This window comes from Rhinolophus sinicus, linkage group LG07, assembly GCF_036562045.2.
Source record: "Rhinolophus sinicus isolate RSC01 linkage group LG07, ASM3656204v1, whole genome shotgun sequence".
Taxonomy (NCBI): Eukaryota; Metazoa; Chordata; class Mammalia; order Chiroptera; family Rhinolophidae; genus Rhinolophus; species Rhinolophus sinicus.
The window spans coordinates 87,619,993-87,642,187 of NC_133757.1; the positions used below are offsets into that span (position 1 = coordinate 87,619,993).

Sequence of the window (22,195 nt, forward strand, 5' to 3'; positions counted from 1 at the left end):
CACTCATAACAATGGTCTGGAACGTAGACAATTTGCTTTGTGAGTTTTTCCTTCCTGGTTATTTCATGCATGTACTTTGTATGGACCCAGCTTGAAAGCTGTATTTTTGAGTAAGGCTCCTTTGCATCCTCCCACCCACAAGCAAAACAGTGTGGCATATAATAAGCATATGTCAAAATAGTTCATGCATCGACGCTTGACTGTAAGGCAAAGAAATACATGGGGAAAGTTCCCAAACTATGAAGTATATTCCACACAATGATCAATTAAAAAAATTAAAACTGCACAAGCATGCCTTAATACTGATATGACATACCAGATACAAAACATTTAGTTCAAGGCTCCTAGACGAGCACAAGTTAATGCAATTTCTTTTAGAAATGCTACTGTTTGAAAAAAAAAAAAAAAAAATCTGGTACAATAGGGTCCGGAAGCTGAGACAGATGTAGGTTTCCAGTTTGAGGGGCGAGAGTTGAGGTGTGTGATTAGTGTATTAATGAAAATCAGATGCCATCTTGTGGCCAGAAATAGAAATTCAGGGATTTAGCTGGGCAAAATAATTGATTGCTTTGGGAACCAAATAGAGCATTGCATTCCACAAGCAATGCGCTCCATCCCAGTGGGGACAGTGTATTTCCACATTTACCCTCAAAACACTTCTTTGCTATAACCTATGATGTCCTTACAGATGTAATCCTTAATTCACACATACACATTTACCAGCCTCCTAAAACCCCCCAGTCCAATCTATAGGGCTGGCTGTCACCTCACCCTAAATCCAGTGATTAACCCCTGATAAACTTTCAGCAAAAACTTGATCTCTGAAGAGTGAAGATGACATCATAGATACTTTCAAGGATATTTGGTGAAACACAATTTTCTTTCATGAGCAAAGAAAATTTCAGTGACAAGTGAATGGATGCTTTGATAAAAGTTGTGATTTAAAAATATTTTATGTGATTTAAAAATATTTTATAATTTATAATATTTATATTTTGTGACATTTTATAAATTAAATAATTTTTATTGTGTGAATTATTTTAAATTATTTGTATTTTATACAATTGATAATTTGTGATATTTTATCATTACATGTAAGTAACCAATTTTGACAGTACTGGAAAGTTCAGAATTTCCCTCAGACTAAGAGTTATTCAATGGAAAAGGTCAATGTAACCATAATCAAGACTTTTTGCAGATATTGTATATTTGGATGCTTTTAGAAAAAGCTTAGCTGTGCACCAATTAAAAGACAGAGTGTCAGAGTAGATCATATAACAAGACCTACTTATATGTTGTCTACAAGAAATCCACTTGAAATTTAAATATATAAATAGATTAAAAGTAAGTGGGTGGAGAAAGATATACCATGCTAAAAATAATTAAAAGAAAGCGAAAGTAGCTATATTTATTTCAGACAGAGTGGACTTCAGAGCAAGGAAATTTCCCAGGGAAAAAGAAGGGTATACATAATGATAAAGGGTCAATTTTCCAAGAAGAAAAAACAATCCTTAATGTGTATGCACCTAACAATAGAGCATCAAAGTACATAAGACTAAAACTGACAGAACTGCAAGGAGAGATTGATGAATCCCCTATTATAGTTGGAGACTTCAACAGCCCTTTATCAGATCCAGCAGGCAGAAAATCACACAGTTGAACTAATCAGTGCCATTGATTAATTGGATCTAATGGATATCTCTAGACTACTTACTTCATCCAGCAACAGAATACACATTCTTTTCAAGCTCACATGGAACATTCACCCAGGATAGACCATATCAGGAGCCATAAAATGCATTTTAGCAAAATTAAAAGAATAGAAATCATGTAATGTCTGCTTTCAGACCAAAATGGAATTAAATTAGAAATCAATAACAGAAAGATAGCTGGAAAATTACAATATACTTGGAAATTAAACACTTCTAAATAACATGTAGGCCAAAGAAGAAACTCAAGAGAAATTTTAAAATATTTTAAACTAAATGAAAATGAAAACACAATTTATCAAAATTTGTGGGATGCACCAAAAGCAGTGCTTACTGGGAAATTTATAGCATTGACTGCATATTTTAGAAAACAAGACAGATCTAAAATCTATTATCTAAGATGAAACATTAGGAAACTAGACAAAGAAGAGCAAATTAAATCCAAAGTAAAAAGAAAAAAATAACAAAAATTAGAACAGAAATCAATGAAATTGAAAACAGAAATCAATAAAGAAAATCAATGAAACCAAATGAAAAACCAATGAAACCAAAAGCTAGTTCTTTGAAAATTGATAAACCTCTAGCCAGGCTAAGAAAAAGAGAGGACACAAATTACTAATATCAGAAATGAAAGAGGAGACATAACTACAAGTCCCATGCACATTAAAAGGATAATAAGGACTACTGTAAAAATCGTATGTCCATAAACTTGATAACCTTGATGAAACTGACCAATTCCTTGAAAGACACAATCTGCCAAAACTCACACAAGAAGAAATGGACAATCTCAATAGGCCTGTATTTACTAAATAACTTGAATCAATAATAACACTCCAAAAAGAAAGAAGTAGGCCTAGATGGGTTTCTTGGTGAGTTCTACCAAACATTTAAGGAAGAAATGATACCAGTTCTCTATACCAGTTCTATCATCCAGAATAGAGAAGCAGAGGGAATACTTCCTAATTCACTATGAGGCCAAAGTTACCCTAATACCAAAACCAGACAAAGGCATTACAAGAAAATACAGACCTCTTATGAACACAGATACAAAAATCCTCAACAAAATATTAGCAAATCAAATCAAAAAGTGTATAAAAAGAATTATATACCACAATCAATTGGGATTTATCACAGGTATGCAAGGCTGGTTCAACATTTGAAAATTAATTAATATAATCCATCATGTCACCAGGCTAAAAGAACAATCATATGATCGTATCAATAAATGCAGAATCCCCTGCCCCCAGCACACAGCAAGAAAGAAACTGACTACAAGCCAGGAAGAGCGCTCTCACCAGACACCTTCATCATGAACATCTAGCCTCTACAACTCTTAGAGTTCCAGTCAATATGGTGGAGTAGGTAAATGCTGTGCTTGCCTCATCCCACAACCACATCAAATTTACAACTAAACTACAGAACAACCATCATTGAGAATCGCCTGAAGTCTAGCTGAACAAAAGTCCTATAACTAAGGACATACAAAAGAAGCCACATCAGACTAGTAGAAATGGTGGAGACACGGAACTGGCTGGTCCTACACCCCCATGTGGTGGCTAAAAACCAGGAGGGATATCTCGGCTTTGGAGGTCCCCCCTGAGGAGCCAGGGGTCCCAGCCCCACACCAGGTTCTCCAGGCCAGAGTTCCAGTGCCAGGAAGAGAATTCCCCACAACTTCTGGCTGTAAAACCCAATGAAGATTGTGGCTGAGTGAGACTGAGAGCTGCTAGAATCCCAGGTTATCCCTTTAAAGGGCCGGCGCATGAACTTACTTGCTGATGGACTCACTCGCTCTGAGTTCCAGCACTGGGGCACAGCTTGAAACGCACCAGGGACATATGAGGAGAAACTGAATTGCCTGGCTTCAGGACAATGGCTAGAGGGGCAGCTATCTCCCAGAGAGAAGTGCTAGCAGAGCCATTGGTCCGTTGATGAGCCCTCCCCCCATTCAGCATGCAAATGCAGGCAAGTGCCATATCTGAGTTTTCATCAACCTAAGTAATACTGTTCAACCCACCCTGGTGATTGCCTAGGACCCTGCCCCATCCAAATTAATGTGGAGGAATTCTGCCCATCCAAGCCACTTCCAGAGGCCTTTCATACAAATGGCCTGTCTTGGCTCATGCTACAGACTGCCCTAAAATCTCTCAAAGGTTCACAAACCCCAAACAAGCAGCATCTGGCCTCTTGCTAAGCAGCCCCAAGCCCAGCACTAACAGCAGCTGGCCTCAGTTTGCAACTTAGTTTCTCCAAGACACCTCCAAGCCCAGCACAAGTGGCAATCATCTACAAATCACTTTGTAGCTCATTCCAAATACCTTTGGGCAGGGCAGCAGCTGACCTTGGCCTGCAACAGAGCCCCTCCCAAGAGGCTCTAGAACCAACACACCTGGTGGCCAGCGTCAGACCACACCAGAGCACCACCCAACCATCTCCACAAACAACACCCCCACCAGACTTCACAGGCACCAGAGCCCTGCTAAAGTGAAATTTGCTCCATAGTGTCAGCCCCTGCACAACAGCTCCTCCACTGTAGTCACGTCCAGTCCGCATAACCAATCAGCCTGAGGGCCATTCCCTCCCACTGATATGCAAACAGCAATCAAGGCTCAACTACAACCGGAGGGCACACATAGATCATACAAGGGACATACCTGGAACACCTGACTCAAGTGACCAAGGAGATTGCTCCTGTGAGCCCCACAGGACACCTACTACATAAGGTCACTCTACCAAGACCAGGAGACATAGATCTACCTAATACATAGATTCAAACACAGGGAGGCAGCCAAAATGAGGAGACAAAAGAAACATGTCCCAAATAAAAGAACAGAACTGCAGAAAAAGAACAAAACAAAATAGACACAACCTAACAGATGCAGAGTTCAAAACACTGGTTATAAGGATGCTCAGTGATCTCAGGTAGAACTTCAACAAAGAGATAGGGAACATAAAAACAGAAAGCATAAAAAAGAACCAGTCAGAAATGAAGAATACAATAACTCAAATGAAGAATACATTAGAAGAAATCAATGGTAGATTAGATAAAGCAGAGGATCAAATCAGCGATTTGAAAGAAAAGGTAGCAGAAAACACCCAAACAGAACAGAAAAAAAAAAAAAAAAAATGAAGATAGTTTAAGGGGCCTCTGGGACATCATTAAGCATACCAACATTCAAATCATAGGGGTACCAGAAGGAGAAGAGAGAGAGAAAGCAATTGAAAACCTATTTGAAGAAATAATTATGGAAAACTTCCCTAATGTGATGGAGGAAATAGATATAGAAGCTCAGGAAGCACAGAGAGTCCCAAACAAGATGAACCCAAAGAGGCCAACACAAAGACCCATCATAATTAAAATACCTAAATGTAAAGACAAAGAGAGAATCTTAAAAGCAGCAAGAAGAAAACAGTTACCTACAAAAAAGTTCTCATAAGACTGTCAGCTAATTTCTCAACAGAAACTTTGTAGGCTAGAAGGGATTGGCACAAAATACTCAAAGTGATGAAAAGCATGGACCTACAACCAAGACTACTCTATCCAGCAAAGCTATCATTTAGAATTGAAGGACAGAGTTTCCCTGACAAGAAAAAGCTAAAGGAGTTCATCACTACCAAACCAGTATTACAAAAAATGTTTGAGAGACTTCAAGAAGAGGAAGAAAAAGATAAAAGATCAAAAATATGAATAATAAAATGGCAACAATTACATATCTATCAACAATTACTTTAAATGTATATGGATTAAATGCTCTAATCAAAAGACAAAGTGTGGCTGAATGGATAAGAAAACAAGACCCTTACATGTCCTGCCTACAAGAGACTCACTTCAGATTGAAAGACACACACAGACTAAAAGTAACAGGGTGGAAAAAGAGATTTCATGCAAAAGCAAAAAAAAAAAGGAGTAGCAATACTTATACCAGACTAAACAGACTTTAAAACAAAGGCTACAGCAAGAGACCAAGAAGGATCCAGCAATTTCACTTTATCCAAAGAAACCCAAAATACTAATTTGAAGACAAATACCTCCATATGTTCACTGCAACGTTATTTACAATAGCCAAGATATGGAAGCAACCTAAGTGTCAATCAATAGATAAATGGATAAAGAAGTGGTACATATATACATACAATGGAATATTACTCAGCCATAAAAAAGAATTAAATCTTGCCATCTGCAACAATATGGATGGACCTAGAGGTGGAGTAAGTCAGACATAGAAAAACAAATGCCATATGGTTTCACTTGTATGTGGAATCTAAAATACAAAATAAACTAACAAACAAAACAGAAATAAGCATAGATAAAGAGAACATTTTTATGGTTGTTAGATGTGAAGGGGCTTGGGGAGATGGGTAAAAAAAAGGCGGATAGGATTAAGAAATACAAATTGGTAGTTACAAAATAGTCATGGAGATATAGCACAGGGAATATAGCCAATAATATTGTAATAATTACATATGGTGTTGGATGAGTATTAGATTTATCTAATGGGTGGTCACTTCATAAGTTATATAAATGTCTAATCACTATGCTGTACATCTGAAGCTAATATCATATTGTATGTCAACTGTAATTGAAAAATTAAAATAAAAAAAAATAGATGCAGAAAAAGCATTTGACATAATCCAACACCCATTCATGATTAAAACTCTCAGTAAACAAGGACTAGACAGGAACTTCCTCAACTTGATAAAGAATATCTACCAAAAAACCCTACAGTTAACATCATACTTAATGGTTAGAAACTCAAAGCTTTCCCAATGTGATCAGAATCAAGGCAAAGATGTCCCGTCCCTATAACCACTCCTTTTCAACATCAAGCTGGAAATCCTAGCTAATGCAGTAAGACAAGAAAAAGAAATAAAAATTATACTGATTGGAAGGCAGAAATAAAACTGCCTTTGTTCACAGATGAAATGATTGTTATGTAAAAAAAATCCCTCAAATCAACGAAAAACCCATCTTGGAACTAGTAAGTGATTATAGCAGGGTTTCAGAATACAAGGTTAATATACAAAGTCAATCATTTTCCTATAACCAGCAATGAATAAGTGGGATTTGAAATAAAAAATACATACCATTTACACTGGCACCCAAAAATATGAAATACTTAGGTATAAATCTAACACAATATATAGAAGATCTATATGAGGAAAACTACAAAACTGATAAAAGAAATCAAACAAAAACCACATAAATCGGATAGTCCATGTTCATGTATAGGAAGACTAAATAGTGTCAAGATGTCAGTTCTTCCCAACTTGATCTATAGATGCAATACAGTTCCAATCGAAATCCCAAAAAGTTATTTTGTAGATATTGACAAACTGATTCTAAAGTTTATGTGGAGAGATAAAAGACCCAGAACAACTAACTGAATGTTGAACGGATAGAACGAAGTCAAAGAACTGACACTACCTCAAAATTTACTATATACAGAGGGTGCCAAAAAAATGTATACACATTTTAAGAAAGGAGATAGAAGGGAGTCAACGTGGGCAGCCTGAAGGAGGTCAGGAAAACGGGAACCAAGAGAAGGGAGCTAAAGAGGGATCACTTCGCTGAGAGCTCAGAGCTCCAATCTTGTACCTGCCCAAGGAGAATGAGGGCTAAGGGGAATCCATTAGATTTAGAGACAAGGCCCTGCTTCTCTGCCACAACCTGTTATTCCTCCGAGCCAGGCCTTCCTCCTGACACTGCCACTTCCCCCAGACAACCTGTTGTGATCCTGCCCTGCACTCATGCATCCACCCACCCTCAAGTCCCAGTTGATTCCACTTCTACACTCTCATCGGTTCCACTTACTCTGTTCCAGTCTCCTTTGCCTTTCCCGTAGTCATCTTTCTTTTGGACAATTTCACTGTGACATCAAACCAATCATCTCCTGGCCTCCTCAGTATTCCTTCTCCACTCTGTCCTGTCCACTTCTGCCAGATGGCTCTTCCTAAAGCTGAGCTCCAATCACAGTATCATCTGCTCAGAGACCCTTAATGACTCCCCATTACCTACCAATTAAAGGTCAAATGCCTTATGATGGCAGGCAAAGCTCTTATTTGCAGCTTATCAAAAAGACAACTTTCTCTTTTCCTGTAAGCAGTGTTTATTTCCCTGATTAGAGCATCTCCACTCTCTCCCAGGGATTGGGTCTCTCTCTTATATGTAACACTGGGCTTCAAAAAGAGCTAGCACTAACAAGAGCTAGTGCTAACAAGAGTTCAGCACCTGTCTATTTCTGTGGTGCAGATTCCTATGTTTGCCTACTTCAAGCTAGCAAGATGACTTTACTGAATGCGAAGCAGGGGACAAGTACAGACAATCAGCTCCTGGGGGCTGTGCAGAGGCCACTCCAGCACACCACTGGCGGGGACAGACCCATGAATGAGATGGACAAGTGTCTCATGGAGCTTGGCTAATGATATCACGTTACTGTTTTACTTCCATGGTAGCCTCCACTACCATCCTGGTAGGTCTAGATTTGACTGCATTACGAAAGTTCACGTCTTCTCTTATATTCTTCTATTAGGCTGTAAGGCCTGAAAGGGCTGGAACCACATCTTATACCAGGCACGGTGCTGTGCTCATGGAAGGCACTCCAGATTTGTTGGCAGATTGGCTTCATGGGGGCTGAATGGATACACATGCAATGAAAGCAGGTCTTCCCATACCTGCCACCTACCCCAGCGTGGAAGCAACTCCAATCCACAAGTCAGCTTTGAGAAACACACCATTGACCTTTGTTCAAATCACCAAACAGAAAGCGTAACTCCGGCCTTCTTCACCCTCTCATCAGCACTTCCTTTCCACCCCCTGGCATCCTTGCCCATGGCTGGTTCTCAGGCCTGACCTCAGTTCTGACTCTCCACCGTCGCTAAGGCTTTCAGTGAAAGTAGATGCTCTAACCTCCAAAACTGTGTGAGGAGTCAAGAGTCACCCCTGGCTTCTCAAAGGGGTCTGAGACCTCCCCCCCACACACCCCCACTCCCAACTCCAGGAAAGGTTTTGTTCTCTGGTTTGCGCTGTGCCCTGTAGGAAGCATGAATGGATTCTGGTCACTCTCAGAACGTTCCATGGAGAGGGACTTTGACGGAACCTCCACAAAGGGGTTAATTCGTGTGAGAGAAACAGGCATGAGCGTACCACGGACCAGGGCTGGGCACACCACGTACTTGCAGCCCGTCACACTCCCACTCCCATACGAGGAAAGATCAGCTGCCACCTTCCCCAGCATGGTGGACAATGCCACAGGAGGCCCCCGGGCACTGCCCTGGCACAATGTGACCTCTCTAGGCTGGCTGTGGTGGCGATCTGCTTCCATTGTGATAAGAGGGCTGGCTGAAAGGGTACTTTCTATCGCTGCCATAGATCCTGGTCCTTCCTGTGTGGGCCTGGAATAGGCACAAGCCCCAGAATTAGTTTCTTTTCTCCACCCACTCTCCTCTTATTTCAATAGTCGCACCACATAGCCCCCAACACTTCAGAGAGCAAGGCTTTATTTTTTTCTCTAGCTCCAGTGTGACAACTGTAGCAGCATATCAGAACTAGTCCCACATAAAACACATAGCTCTCCTCTTCAAAGAGCTGGCAACAATTGAGAGGCAGAATGACATTTACTACAGGCATTCAAGAAACAACACTTTACTCCCCGTATAACACACACTGTGGGTCTAGCAGATAGGAAGCAGCAGTACCTTTGCATTTAACAGGCACAATCATCTTTAAATAAAGTTAAATAAGACCTCACTGGCATAACAATGTGTTGCAGGTGCAGCCTTAGGGGGACTTTGGAGGACAGTGCTTAGAATAAGACATCAGCATTTAAGAAAAAAGAAAGAAAGGAAGGAAGGAAGAAAAGAAACAGAAACAGAAAGCATACAAATGGATGTAGGCCAGAAAATAGGTAGATTCAATTCAAAATTTTAAAAACATAGTCATGGATTGAACGTTTACCCATTTTTTAAATCAATATTTTATTTGCAAATAAAACTCTGATCTACAAGTGGTTGAATCTCATATCATGGTATGAGCAGAATACACACACACGCACACACACACACACGCACGCACACACACACGCGTTATTGAGTACCTGTACTCAAGTGGCATTGCCTGACTGTAGATGTCACTCCCAAGACACTAATGACCCAGTACATAATATTAATTTGGTCATCACTGGGGGTGGAGGGGAGGGGAGGACATTTTCCCATTTAGTACTTCACAATGTCAAAGTCACAATCAACCATTGGATTGCAGTCTGTACAGGGCAATAGTACAAACGTTGGAGCTCAGGACGAGTGGGGAAGATTAATTCTCACAAAATTAATGACCACTTATATTTGTTTAGTGCTTATTCAGCCGCAGGAAGACCCAGTGAGGAAGGCAGGACAGGTCGTGTCACCCCCATTTCCAAGCCAATGCATCTGCAGAGAGAGGAGAGCCAGGATCAGACCTCCTGACTCTGAGCCCGTAGCGCTCTGAAATCCACTCCTTACCTCTGCTTCTTGCATCTCCCCACCCAAAGGTTTCCCAGAGAAGAGAACAGCTTCTTTTCGGAATAATATCGAAAATAAAATCCTATAAGAAATAAAGAATATTTTGCAGCAGTGTGGCAAATAGTAAGTGGACAAAAGGGGTGGTTGGATAATTATTTTAGAATTCGATCGAGTTTGTCCATCCGCAGAAGTTAACACTAACATAGGACATGTTTAGAGACAGGTAAACACTTCTCACAGCAGCATCGTCTCCAGGGGCTTTTGTATCCCGAGTGGAACAGATGCTTGCTGCAACTGGTTGGCACTGGGGGGAGTGGGAGGGGGGTTAACCCTGAGGTGGGACAGGCCAGCAGCCAAGCCCTCCAGCCCAGAAGCAAGGCCCTGCTTGGGCACACGTGGGAGCTGCCCGTGACACTCGCCTGACCCTGACCTGAGACTACCAGAGGCACTGCGTGCCGGGTCCCAAGATGGAGACTGTCCCGGTACCACCTGAATTCTTCCCAGGAAGTTACGGGAGCCCAGGTCTGAGCTTCAGTAAGATCCTGGACACTGACTGTGCCTGAAGTGAAGGGTGGAGGGCAAAGGGTGAAGGTTGGGACCAGCCTGCAGGAATGAAGGTACACACATGCTTCCTGCTCATGTTAAGAGACAGGCTCTTGAAAGGAAAATGAAGCCATTGGTGTCCTTGTGGTGAGAGGTCTGGCAGCCAGTGGAAAGGTGTGGCTGGAGGGAACAGGCTCGCATTTATTTTCTCTTAGTGACAATCTGGCCCAGATGCACCATTTCAGAAAACAAGGCAGTGAGGCCTTATGTTCTCAGTTGTCGTGGACCTAGTGAGGTTGAAGATGACTCCAGAAGTGTCCTGATTCATGCATGAAGGTCCAGCTGCAGGGCGCGGGCTAGAGGGCCTGGCTTCCGTCTCTGTGCAATGAGAGGCTCTGTGACAGGGCGGGGGGGGGGGGGGGCGGGGACGGGGACAGACAAATGTCAGAGATACACTTGCTGTTTTTGAAAATGCCTAAAACTGCACAGGGAAACAGGAGATTTAGTCACACACACACAGAATACCTGAAGGGCCTAAGGTAAAAGATAGATGCAGAAAGAAGTCCTAGCGTAATGGTAGGGTTTACCCCCACGGCCTGCCCAACAAATAGCCAGATGTTGGCATTTCAAGGGCTCCTAAGTGTTGGCCCAGGGAGGCGAATGAACATTTGTGTCACTCACCACCAGGGAAGGAGATGGTCTCAGTAGGTGTAAGACCAGTCATCCTACTTCACCTGGGGCCACTGCCCTCCAGTGTGAGCGACCCTGTCACCCAGCATGCGTGCATGCAAACAGCAGGAGAAGATGTCCCAGAACCAGGCCTTTGGTCCTGGAATTTCAAGGAGAGACAAAGGCAAAAGGCACATGAAGGTGGCTGACTGAATAAAAGAAAAACAAAAAGTAGCTGGAAGATACATATTGATTTCTTCAGTGTACTTTTTTTTCCCCATGAAAAGAGAAATTCAAAATATAAACTTATGTTTATTATTTTACATTCAAGTGAAACTTCCCATCTGGGGGCTCAACATAATTTTAGGTCAGATCCAGCAATTTATTACTTTGGTGCCTTTTACTTAATCCAAACGGAAGCATTCAGCCCTCTATTAAAAAACAACAACACAGTTTTGTAGCCCCAGCTGTCACACTGATTCATACACACACGGACACACACACAAATCCAAAAACCTCTACATAGAAAAATAAAGGATAAACATTATCCATCCCTTTTATATCGTGTACGGAACGTTTATATCCTTTTTTTGTTTTTTTGCTTTAATGTTTTCAGTCACTGCACATTTTCTTCCCACCTGTGAGATCTACAATTCTAGGGGAAGAGCCTGCCATGGTGAAGCAGAAAAGCTACCTTCCTCTTAGGGGAGGAAGAGAAAAAGCAATTTCTTGCTCCCCTTCCAAAGTCCTTCCCTACCTACCACCACCTTGGATGTGCCTGTGGACGGCCTCTTGGTAAGCGGCTGTCCCATCCTCTCCTTTCTATAAGGTGTCAGGGAGCGGTAGGCCCACCCTGCAAACACCCTGCAAACATGATCTTGGTGTGAGGGCAAGGGAATGGCAGCAGGTAGGGAAAGCCTTTTAAAAATAAAAGATTCTGGAATCACTGCCGACCGCCTGTTCCTTCAGTATGGAGTTCGATTCTCCAGCTTGTGCTTGGTGAGGAAGTACTTGAAAAACTCATAGACGGACCAGGAAATGGCAGTGGAAGGCATCTGGTAGAGGACACGGGCCTGCATGCCTTTGAAGTAGCCAGACAGGCCGTTGAGCTGGTACACCGTCCGGAAAGCGTTGGCCATGCCTGACAGCCGGCCACTGATGTTGGCCAAGTTGAGGGCCATGTTCTCCTGAGTGTTGAGGAGGGTCTTACACACGTCCAGGGGGGTGGTGGCGGCCGCAGCCAGGGCCCCGGCCAGCCCTCCTGAGATGATATGGGACCGTGGGTTGTAGCCCCGGTGAGGGTTGACATGCTCCTGCAGGAACTCATAGGTGATGAAGTGGATGGACTGGAAGGGAATGTTCATGGTCAGCTGCGTGGTGTAACTCCGGTAGAAGGCCCGCAAGCCCTCAGTCCTCCAAACTGTCCGGATGCAGTTGAGGGCCGACCGGTGGGGTGAGTTGTACATCTGCATGCGCTGCTTCACAACTGTCGTCGGGGCCGCAGGGCACAATGGACGGGCAATCAGTCAGTGGGCAGTTGGTTGGTTTGGCCCCACCCCAGGTCGGAGTGAAATGGGAAGCCAAGCCATAAAGAGAAACAAGCAAGTTTAGACATGCTGGTAACAGGGCACAGAGACCTAGCACACACACAGCCCCAGCCTGAGACCACAGAGGGTCAGCTCCAGGCAATCCCAACCCAGTGCCAGGAAGGTGGCTATTTCTTGAACTTTCTCTGGCCTGAATCTTGTTTAAGGTAGTCCCTAAACCAGGCCACCACTTTGAACTGGATTCCCTACCTTGACCCCCAGATCCTGGCTACCTGGGGGAATTGCACCTGCCACAAATCTAAATCCTGCCCTGACCCCTCTGCCTTCCTCTGTCCGAACATGTCTCCCAGACTCGTGCCCCGTCTTTTCTTGTGTGGTCTGTACCTCTGCAAGTGTCATTAGCTTCTGTGTCACAGTGCTCTTGGAAGAGACACTAGAATTATGTCAGCCCAAGTTCCATGACAACCTCCAATGAAGACCCTGGCTTTAATACAAAAGGAACTGGTGGTTGGTTCCAAGGACATGAGGCACGTGAGGGCCAACTGTGGTCCCTTAGGCTTAGATTTGTGATCAGCCCCACACGTGGCCAAACTGAACTCATTCAGTGCGCTTTTCTTTACTTTTTCAAGAAATCAAGTCCTGAAATCAATATAACCTCAAGGAGAAGGGGAAGTTGAACCTCATTTTTTTTTCTCCTTTAAAAAATAAAACCAAAATTCTTGTCTGGTTAGCCCTCCTCTGGGCTAACTGGTCATGGACCCTGTATGAATTGCCTTGAACACACAAAAAGTGAAGCCCAACTCCCAATCTGAGCCCTCGGGTTGCTGCAGGACAGAACCAGTCCCCACATCTGCTAGGGCATGGGAGCCAGCTGAGACCAAATAAGAAAATTTAACCATAAAAGACAAAAACAGACAAACTTAATGAGACTAGACTTAAAATGTTACCTCTGATTCTCCCTTCTGGCAAGAGACCATTTTCAGATGGGGAAGAAAGATGGAGGGAGTCCCTCATCTCTCAGAGACTAACCCAGCTGAGAGCAGGCCCAGTACAAGGTCCCAGAACTCCTCACTATTTAGACCCAGTCGGCTAAGGACACTAGGACACAGAAAATGCTGACAGAACTCAAGTCTCCACAGTTGACAACTGTTTTCGAACACTTGGCCAAATGTTAGTTTATGAAGTAATGATGCATACAGAGGGGTTTATAATATTCGTGTCTCTACATTTGCAAATGTTTGAAATTTTCCATAATAATTTCAAATTTCTTTTTAAAAAAGACATTGAATATTAGCCCTCATGAAAGGCCTTTGATGGGATTCCCCCTAAATTTGTCTAGGGTTGATAAGTGAACAAGGGCCAGAGGTGGTGTGTGCGTGCGTGCACACAGATTTTACAGTGCAAAAGCATGCACAAGAATGGCCAGTAGAGCTGTTAAAATAGATTCGCTGTCCTTACCCCAAGATTTTGATTTAGTGGACCTGGGCCGGGACCTAAGAGAGCATTTCTCATGTCCCCAGGAGATGCTGGTGGCTGCTAGTCCCCCAGGTCACATTCTGAGTAACTCCGTTTAAAAGAACAGGAATACTAAAAGGTCAAATGCTCATGTCCCTTCTCAAGGCCTTTAATAATGTGATAAAGAATTCTCCTGCTTATTCTGCCTGGGGGCCAGGAATCCTCTTGCCCAACCTTCTATATCCCTCCCCCAACACCTTTTTTTCTAGCCCCTTTGACATTCCCAGCTGCCACTCCCTGGGACCGTGAAACATTACCTTCTGCTGGATTCATTACTGCATCGTGGAGCAGTGTGGCCATACTCCCAGCTATCCCTGCAAAACAAACTCCAGAAAATTACCCTCTGGGACCAGGCGTTCTGAGGAAGTTCCTGGAACCTAAAATCAGACGGAACCCTGAGCACAGCTTTCTAAGACGCAAAAGTCACTATCAACTCCACCCAGATGAGCACTGACTCTTAAAACCCTAAAGCAATCATACTGGATAAATACTGGATAAAAGTGGGGAAAGTGACATAGGCACAGACACCCACATCTTCATCTTGCAGAAACCTCATTTTCTTTCTTGTGGTCAACCTCGGGAACAGGCTCTACCTGCTAACGCTGGATGGTCCTCAGAAACCACACTTCGTGGCTTTTTCTACTGTTTAGGTTTTAATTCTCATTCGTCTCTGTCTATAGATGAACTCACTCTGCCCCTTACACTGGGGCAGTCAGAGGGAGTGATACCATGTCTACTTCTCAGAGAGAGAAAATGCCAGAAGAGAAATCTTTAAGAAAATTCCTTAATAAAATCTAGGCATTTTTTAAAAAAACAAAACGGGCATGGGAAGAGGACATCAGGAAGAGCTGCACGTGGTAGATTTTCAGGGTTAATTTGGAAAGTTATGACTTGTCTACGAGGTGGCCGACCCCATCCAGGGTCTCATCTGGCTTCAAGAACCAGGAGCTTCAAAAGCCTGATGCAGGCCTAGAATGTTGCTTTGGGCTTTGGGCTTCCTGCCTCTTGCGGGTAACATGCCCAGTAATTAAGATTATCGCTGGCAGGTGGGAGGAATGAGGGACACCAGGATAAGGCTTCAGATACGCATATACACCCTCCTCCCTCCCTCCTCACACACACTTCTGATTATCCCCAGAAAGGTCAAAGTGCAACCACAGCACATGTCACAGTGCAGCAGTAACAGCACTGGGCAGAACTTGGCATAACCTGGGTTCCATCAAACCGCCATCAAGGGGTTTAGTGACCAAGGGGCTAAATCCTCACAATAAGGCAGTTTCAGCAAAAGGAGGGTTATGGACGCGGGGGTGGCCTCAGAACGGAGCTCTCTGTGACCATCTCAATAAATGCAATTAACAGCCAATCTTTAAAAAGCAAAACAAATGTCTGCAAACCAGCCAGGTGCAGTTATTATTACCAAGGTTTGCTGATGGAAGAGCTGCTTTTTGGTTCTGAGCAGCACAAAAAGAGAAGGGAAGAAAGTTGTTGCTGGTCACGTCTACCTCTCACCATTGTTGAACAATTAATTTTGTTAAAATAAGTACACCGGAGGCTGCTATCCATAGTCCCATTTCATACCCAAACAAAAACCAACAAAAGCCAAACCCACAGAAGAGGCGAAAATAACCACTCAGCCGGGCCCAGTAAGACATGTGTATGTAAGAGCTGCCCGCCGAACTCAAGCCCCCATCCCACTCCCTCAAAACAACAAAACTATTTCAGCCCTTGATCGCAGAGAGATGCAACTCAGACAAACGGAAAAGAATGGGGGTGAAATTCCCCAATCCCCAGAAGCTTAAAGTGGGAAAGGTCGTCTGCGCTGGAGCAAATCCTTTGTCAGCCATAAAACTTCTTGACCTTTTAAAGCTTAGTTTAGATCTTGACGTTGTAGAGACCTGTTGAACCAGTTTTTAAATAGTCTCAAAGAAGCTGTCCAGATAACATTTTTTTTGTTTGTTTTTGGAATCCAGCATTCAAAAGTTTTGTTCCTAGTCAGGGCTACTGTTTTCCTAGATCTGATCATTAATGGCTTTTGAATGTTTAAAAAAAAACAAAAAAAAACACACAAAAAACCACGAAACAAAAACCCACGCAACAATGAAAACTGAAACACCTCTGTCACTGATTTTCCCCCAGGCTTCAGAAAGCGAAGGAGGGGTATGGAAAAAAACATGTGTGTGTGCGTGTGTTTGGGTGTGTGTGCACACACACGACTCTAGAGTTCTTTATTCATAAGCAAGCGTGGCGGAGACGAGACGTCAGGCTGCTGGGTCACAGGGAGAAGAACCCTGGGGAAGGGTCTGTTGAAGGACAGAACTTTCTAACTCCAGACAAACGCTTTCAAATACCGTTGGCTAGGTGGCTGTTTCCTTGGTGGTGGAAAACGGCATTTAAAGTTCTTTTCATGTTTTCGTAGCAGGCAAAATACATGGCGTGGGCCGGCCCTGCGCCCATCATCATCACATTTAGACCTCGCAAGGGCCTCCAGAAGCCTTCAGTCCGCATGATTTTCCTGAGGGCTCCATAGACGCTTGAGTACTGGGCTTTGGGATCTGGATTCAAACTCTGCATTCGTGTCTGAGGGAGGGAGAGAAAACAAGAAAAGCGTGGCCATTAATGAGGATGGTGGAAAGGGAAGACCCAGAGAGAGTGAGAGAAAACGGTCCATTTTCATCGTTTCACAACATTTCCTGGTGAAGAAAGCATGGATTCTCTCCTTCCTGGAGTACTCGTTCCTCCCCTCCCCTCCCACCCCAACACACACACATTCACATGGATGTCATTATACCCAGCAAAGGGGGGAAAGGATGGGAGGCAGGATTTGGAGTGGGAAGACCTGCCGTGGCCCTAGCAAGCTGTGTGACCTCTGAGGAATCCCTTAACCGCTCTTGGCCTGAGGATCCTCGTTCAAAAACAAAACAAAAAAACCACAGGGTTTTCATGAGCATCAAATGAAGCAATGAGTGTGAAAACCCTCAATAAGCTCACAGATCTAGTCAAAAGTATTATGATTACTCTGGTTCCCGCTCTGGTTCTACTGTCTTCTGTGTCCTCACTTATCTGTGACTTTCATGTTCTGAAAGCTCCTGTTCAGCCCCCACCATAAAAATTTCCCCAGAATCCTTGAGCCCATGTCCAGAATTTCTGCCATAAGCTTGTTTACTATAAATATCTTTGCCACAAGCATTTTCACTGCACAACTAATTGGCCATAAGGCAATTTTCCTGTCAAAGATACAGTAATGAAAAATAAAGACGGGCATTAAGAAGGACATAATGAAACATGAAAAATTAAAAAGACTTCTTGTGAAAAGGGGAAATACATCGTCTTGGAAGTCTTTAGTATGACACATTTAGTTACTTGTGTTTCCTCACTTGGCATCATACTTTTTCTTTTCCGTTACAATGTCTTCTTTCATTAAGAGAGGTATCAGTTTCCAACAAAAGAATCGATAACGCTCTCAGAGACTGTTGTGAGAGTAGCGACCTCTTTCATATTTGCATAGCTTGGTAAACTTTTGGTGTTGACAGGTGGGAGGGAGGACTGTGGTCCTCAAAGGATTTGCAAACTGATATGTGATCATTTTGTAGCATAGGATGCAATCTGGCTTTCCATGTAGCTTTGCAATCTGCTTTACCCGTAGTTGCTACCATCCACTATTTTAAGAGCATCACATCTACTCATCACTCTGTATGACCGTCATGAGTGCTGAGATTTATATCATATAAAAATAGGCGTTCTATGAGAATTTCACCAATGGAGAAATGAAACCAAACTAACGACTAGCTTAAATACATGAAGGCCACCAAATGTAAAGCAGAGTATCAACTAGCTACTTTATCTTTTACCCTAAACTTGCCTTACGGACAATTAGTTGTGCAGCAAAAATGTTTGCAGTGAAAATACCTAGAACCCCTCCAGGCTTTACTTCTCTCTCATCTCCTCTAAATACTTTTTACATTTCATCATTACCAGATAGCCCTTAAATATGAATGGTCTTATCCTTAATTTCTTCATATGTGCAGTCTTGCCTCCTGAGGCAGAGATCCTGGCTTTCCCCATCTCTGTTAATGCCATCATGCTAACCAGGCACTTGCGTAGGTGTGACAGTTCATCTTATGTGTCAACCTAGTGAGGCCATGGAACCTACACTGGTACCAGATATGATCAAACACTAGTCCAGATGTTGCTGTGAAGGTATTTTTTTTTTTTAGACGAGATTACCACTTAAATCAGTAGAATTTAAGGAAAGTATATTACCCTCCCTAGTGGGTGGGCCTCGTCAAATCAGTTGAAGGCCTGAACAGAAAAATACTGATGTCCCCCAAGGAAGAAAGTATTCTTCCTCTAGACAGTCTTTGGACTTGAACTGCAATGTCCACTGTTTCCTGGGTCTTCAGGCAGCCTGCCCTGCAGCTTTTGGACTTGCCGGACTTCACCATCACCCAGTTTGGAGAACCACTAAATAAAGACCCTTCCACTCCTAGCACTTTCTACTAACAACCTCCATCCAACCTTGGCAGTAAGGATGTCACCTCTGGTTATGTGAGGAGGGGATGAGGAGGGAGTACTTGGGGGAGGACAGTGTGTGCCAAGGAGGTAGAGACAGGAAACACTGGGGCACATGGTACCAAGGCCAGCCAAGCCCATGCCCCCCGTCTGAATTCTAGCTCTGGGATTTTGATCAGGTTCCTTAATTTGGGGGCATGAAATAATGCCCCCAGAGCACGTTGGCCGACTGAAATAACAGTGGGAAACACCTGGTACGGATGGGCAGTCAACAAAGACCGTCCCCTCTCCTACCTGCCCTTTATGTGTGTGAAGGCCTTAGGCGGGTCTCTCCCTTACAAAGCTGCTCACGTAGACTTCCAAGGGAAATTTCGGATTGCTTTCTCACCTCCTCTTTTTAAACGGAGGGATGAGGCAGTGAGAGGAGTAAATATCACTGAGCCCACACGCATCATCCTCTTATGGGAAAGAAGAGGACAACTGGGTATGTATGCACACTCAGTGGACTTCTCTGTCCTCAGGGGGGTGGCCGTTTTTAATGACACATACCTACATACCTGAGGGAACAGAGGGAAGTGGCTCATAAGCGCAGAGGACCCAGGCAAGACTACAGTGGCCAGGTTTGGGGCCAGAGCCTCTTTAGTCCTGACGCACTTTGAATCTTCAACCTGCCTGCAAGGGAGCACTCCCTCGGGGTCAGGTACCGGAACACAGAGGAAAAGTTGATGGGGAAACAAGGAAAGTGTGAGATAAGGGCAGAATGACACGGACATCCCAGGGTTCCAAAGCTCAGAGGAAAGATGAGGCGTGACCAAGCTACACTGCTACAGTCATGGCAGCTTCCTCAGAAGAAAGGCTGAGAGACGCCGGAGGCAGACGGGTAAGAAGGCAGGTAGAAAAGGCTAGAGCCTGAAAGAAGATAATCAGTTTGTTTAGTTTCTCTTTTTCCTTTTGAGTGACTCTGCCTGTGAAACGTACCACTAAGCTGGGCATTTTCTATCTTCTTGTGGACCAGAGAAGAAAAAGTCAGGGGTAGGTGGAAACAACCCAAGGGTTCAAGGAATAGGCAAGCAAAATGCAGCGTATCTGTACCATGGAACATTATGCAGCCTTAAGAAGGAAGGCCACTCTGACACATGCTGCAACACGGATGAACCTCGAGGACATGGATGCTAAGTGAAATACGCCAGAGACAAAAGGACAAAACCTGCATGATTCCACTTATATGGGTACGTAGCGTAGTCAGAGTCATGGAGACGGAAAGTAGATGGTGGTTGCCAAGGGCTGAAGGGAGGAGGAAGGGGGATGGTTGTTTAATAGGGACAGAGTTTGGATTTTAACAGGGACAGAAGCTGTACTTCTTAAAATGGAGGATGGTGATGTTAGCCCAACAATGTGAATGTACTGTAGGCCCCTGAACTATACACTTAAAAATAATTAAGACGGGTATTTGATATCATGTGTGTTTTACCACATTAAAAAACAAAACGTCAGGGGGTGAGGGTGGAGAGAAGGAAAACGAAATTTAATGAAGTAGGATGTATGAAGAGAGGGCGGAGATTGAAAACGCACAACACAAACAAAAACGGAGACAGAGAATTTCACAAACCGCCTTTCCTGTCCTGGGTTTCACTTCCTGCTCAAGGTCTAGCTGCATGGCTCTCCTGTTTCCTTAGAGCAAATTCCCACTCCGTGCATTTTAATTCTCCTCTCTTAGAAAATGCATAATGCACATCAGCGTATTATAAGTTCTCTGAAAGCAGATCTGCAGGAAAGCAGCCTGTTGAACGTGGTTTAACAAGGCACTTCTTAAACGTTTGTCTTTGGCAATGAAAGCGCTGGCTCAATGCATAACCAGCTCCACCGTGCAGAACACGCTTCAGAAAATACAGCTAAAGCCCAGGCGGGCCCTGGAACCAGGAAGTGCAGTGATCAGCAACAGGTGTCAGAAGGACATCCCCCATCCACACCCCTGGAAGACAAGGCCTGAAAAAGGGGGTGGCAGATAAGCAGGAGGAACCCTCTGCTGTATGTTGTCATGTTACTCCACATCCACTGCATACCTGCTGTTTGCTCTCAAAGGAGCAGGATCGGAGAAAAGTACCTCGGCCCAGAAACCAGGAGACCCGGGTCTCTGGCTTGGTCCTGCCACTCACTGCGTGACCTGAGCAAGTCCCCTCTGGCTCTAGAATAGCGATGCTATAGGAAGGCGCCATGTCAATGATATAAATTCTGTATGTGCATTGAACTGGCCAGAAAGGAGTGCAAAATCGAGCCTGTTTGACTCAAAGTCTCCCCTAAGAAGACAAAAAAGGACCAGCTTGCCTTGTTGGCCTGTCCTCTTATTGAGGGGAGGAGGGAGGAGAGAGTGGAAAATACGCGTGCTGTCCCAGGTGAGCTCGCTGGATCATATGACGGGAGCCGCGAGGCCCTGGGCAGAGAGCACATCTAACTGAGCACCTGCCTTTTCAGATGGGAAACTGGGACAGAGCAGGAAAGCCACTTGGCCAAGTTCATACAGATAAGGAGGCACGGATCTAGGCTCTGGGCCCTGGGCCAGGACCAGAAAAGCAAAGCAAAGGGAGAGAGCTGAACTTGGCAGGGGGACCTGGGACCACCCTGAGCATCCAGCAGGGGACAGCCCCGCCCAGCCCAAGACCCTGAGCCTCACTTGGCCACTGTCCTCAACCCCCACCCCCACCCCCGACCTGGACACGGCTGGGGATTCCCAACCCTCCTTTCTCAACTCCTCAGAATAAGAAACAAATAATATTAATAATATAAAAAACTTCCCGTGCCAAAAGCACTTGAAGCACTGAAAGAACCAGGAGAAGATAATACAGAATCTGTCCATTCATCCACTAAAAAAGCATCTGCTGCGCTCCTAGAGGCAGGCCGATGGGGAGACAGGGTACGGATGGGGGCTCCCAGTTCCTGGTGTGAACAAACAAACCTCACAGCACCGAGGGGCACAACTCCCACCGAGGGACCAGGGCTGTGCTCCAGAAAGCTAGCCAGGAATCTCTGTTCTAGACTCTCTCCTGGAGAAAGGAAAGAAGGTTCAGGCACCTAGAAAGTGCTAGGAAAATGCCAAATAATGTTAGCATCTGCCACCCAGTATCTACTTCAGAATCAGAAATCTAGTTGGTAAGTTTAATTCTACCCCATCTGCCAATGGTTGCCCAGTAGCGCTGCCAGTCTCTAAGT

General features: G+C 44.1%; 1 protein-coding gene across 5 annotated transcripts in view; it reads right to left on the reverse strand.

Moving 5' to 3' along the window:
* Nucleotides 1–11,709: 11,709 nt before the first annotated feature.
* Nucleotides 11,710–22,195, reverse strand: part of SLC25A37 (solute carrier family 25 member 37) — a 35,662-nt gene continuing 25,176 nt past the window's right edge. For 3 of the 5 annotated variants that reach the window (XM_019714773.2, XM_074338225.1, XM_019714781.2), the window contains exons 2-4: nucleotides 16,828–17,056; nucleotides 14,737–14,793; nucleotides 11,710–12,903 (exon numbers count right to left, since the gene is read on the reverse strand). In XM_019714773.2, the coding sequence (XP_019570332.1) occupies nucleotides 12,383–12,903; nucleotides 14,737–14,793; nucleotides 16,828–17,056 (807 nt within the window). In that variant the 3' untranslated portion in view covers nucleotides 11,710–12,382. Of the gene's footprint in view, nucleotides 12,904–14,736; nucleotides 14,794–15,896; nucleotides 17,057–22,195 lie in introns of all 5 variants that reach the window. The other 2 variants (XM_019714801.2, XM_019714791.2) reach the window with 2 other exon arrangements.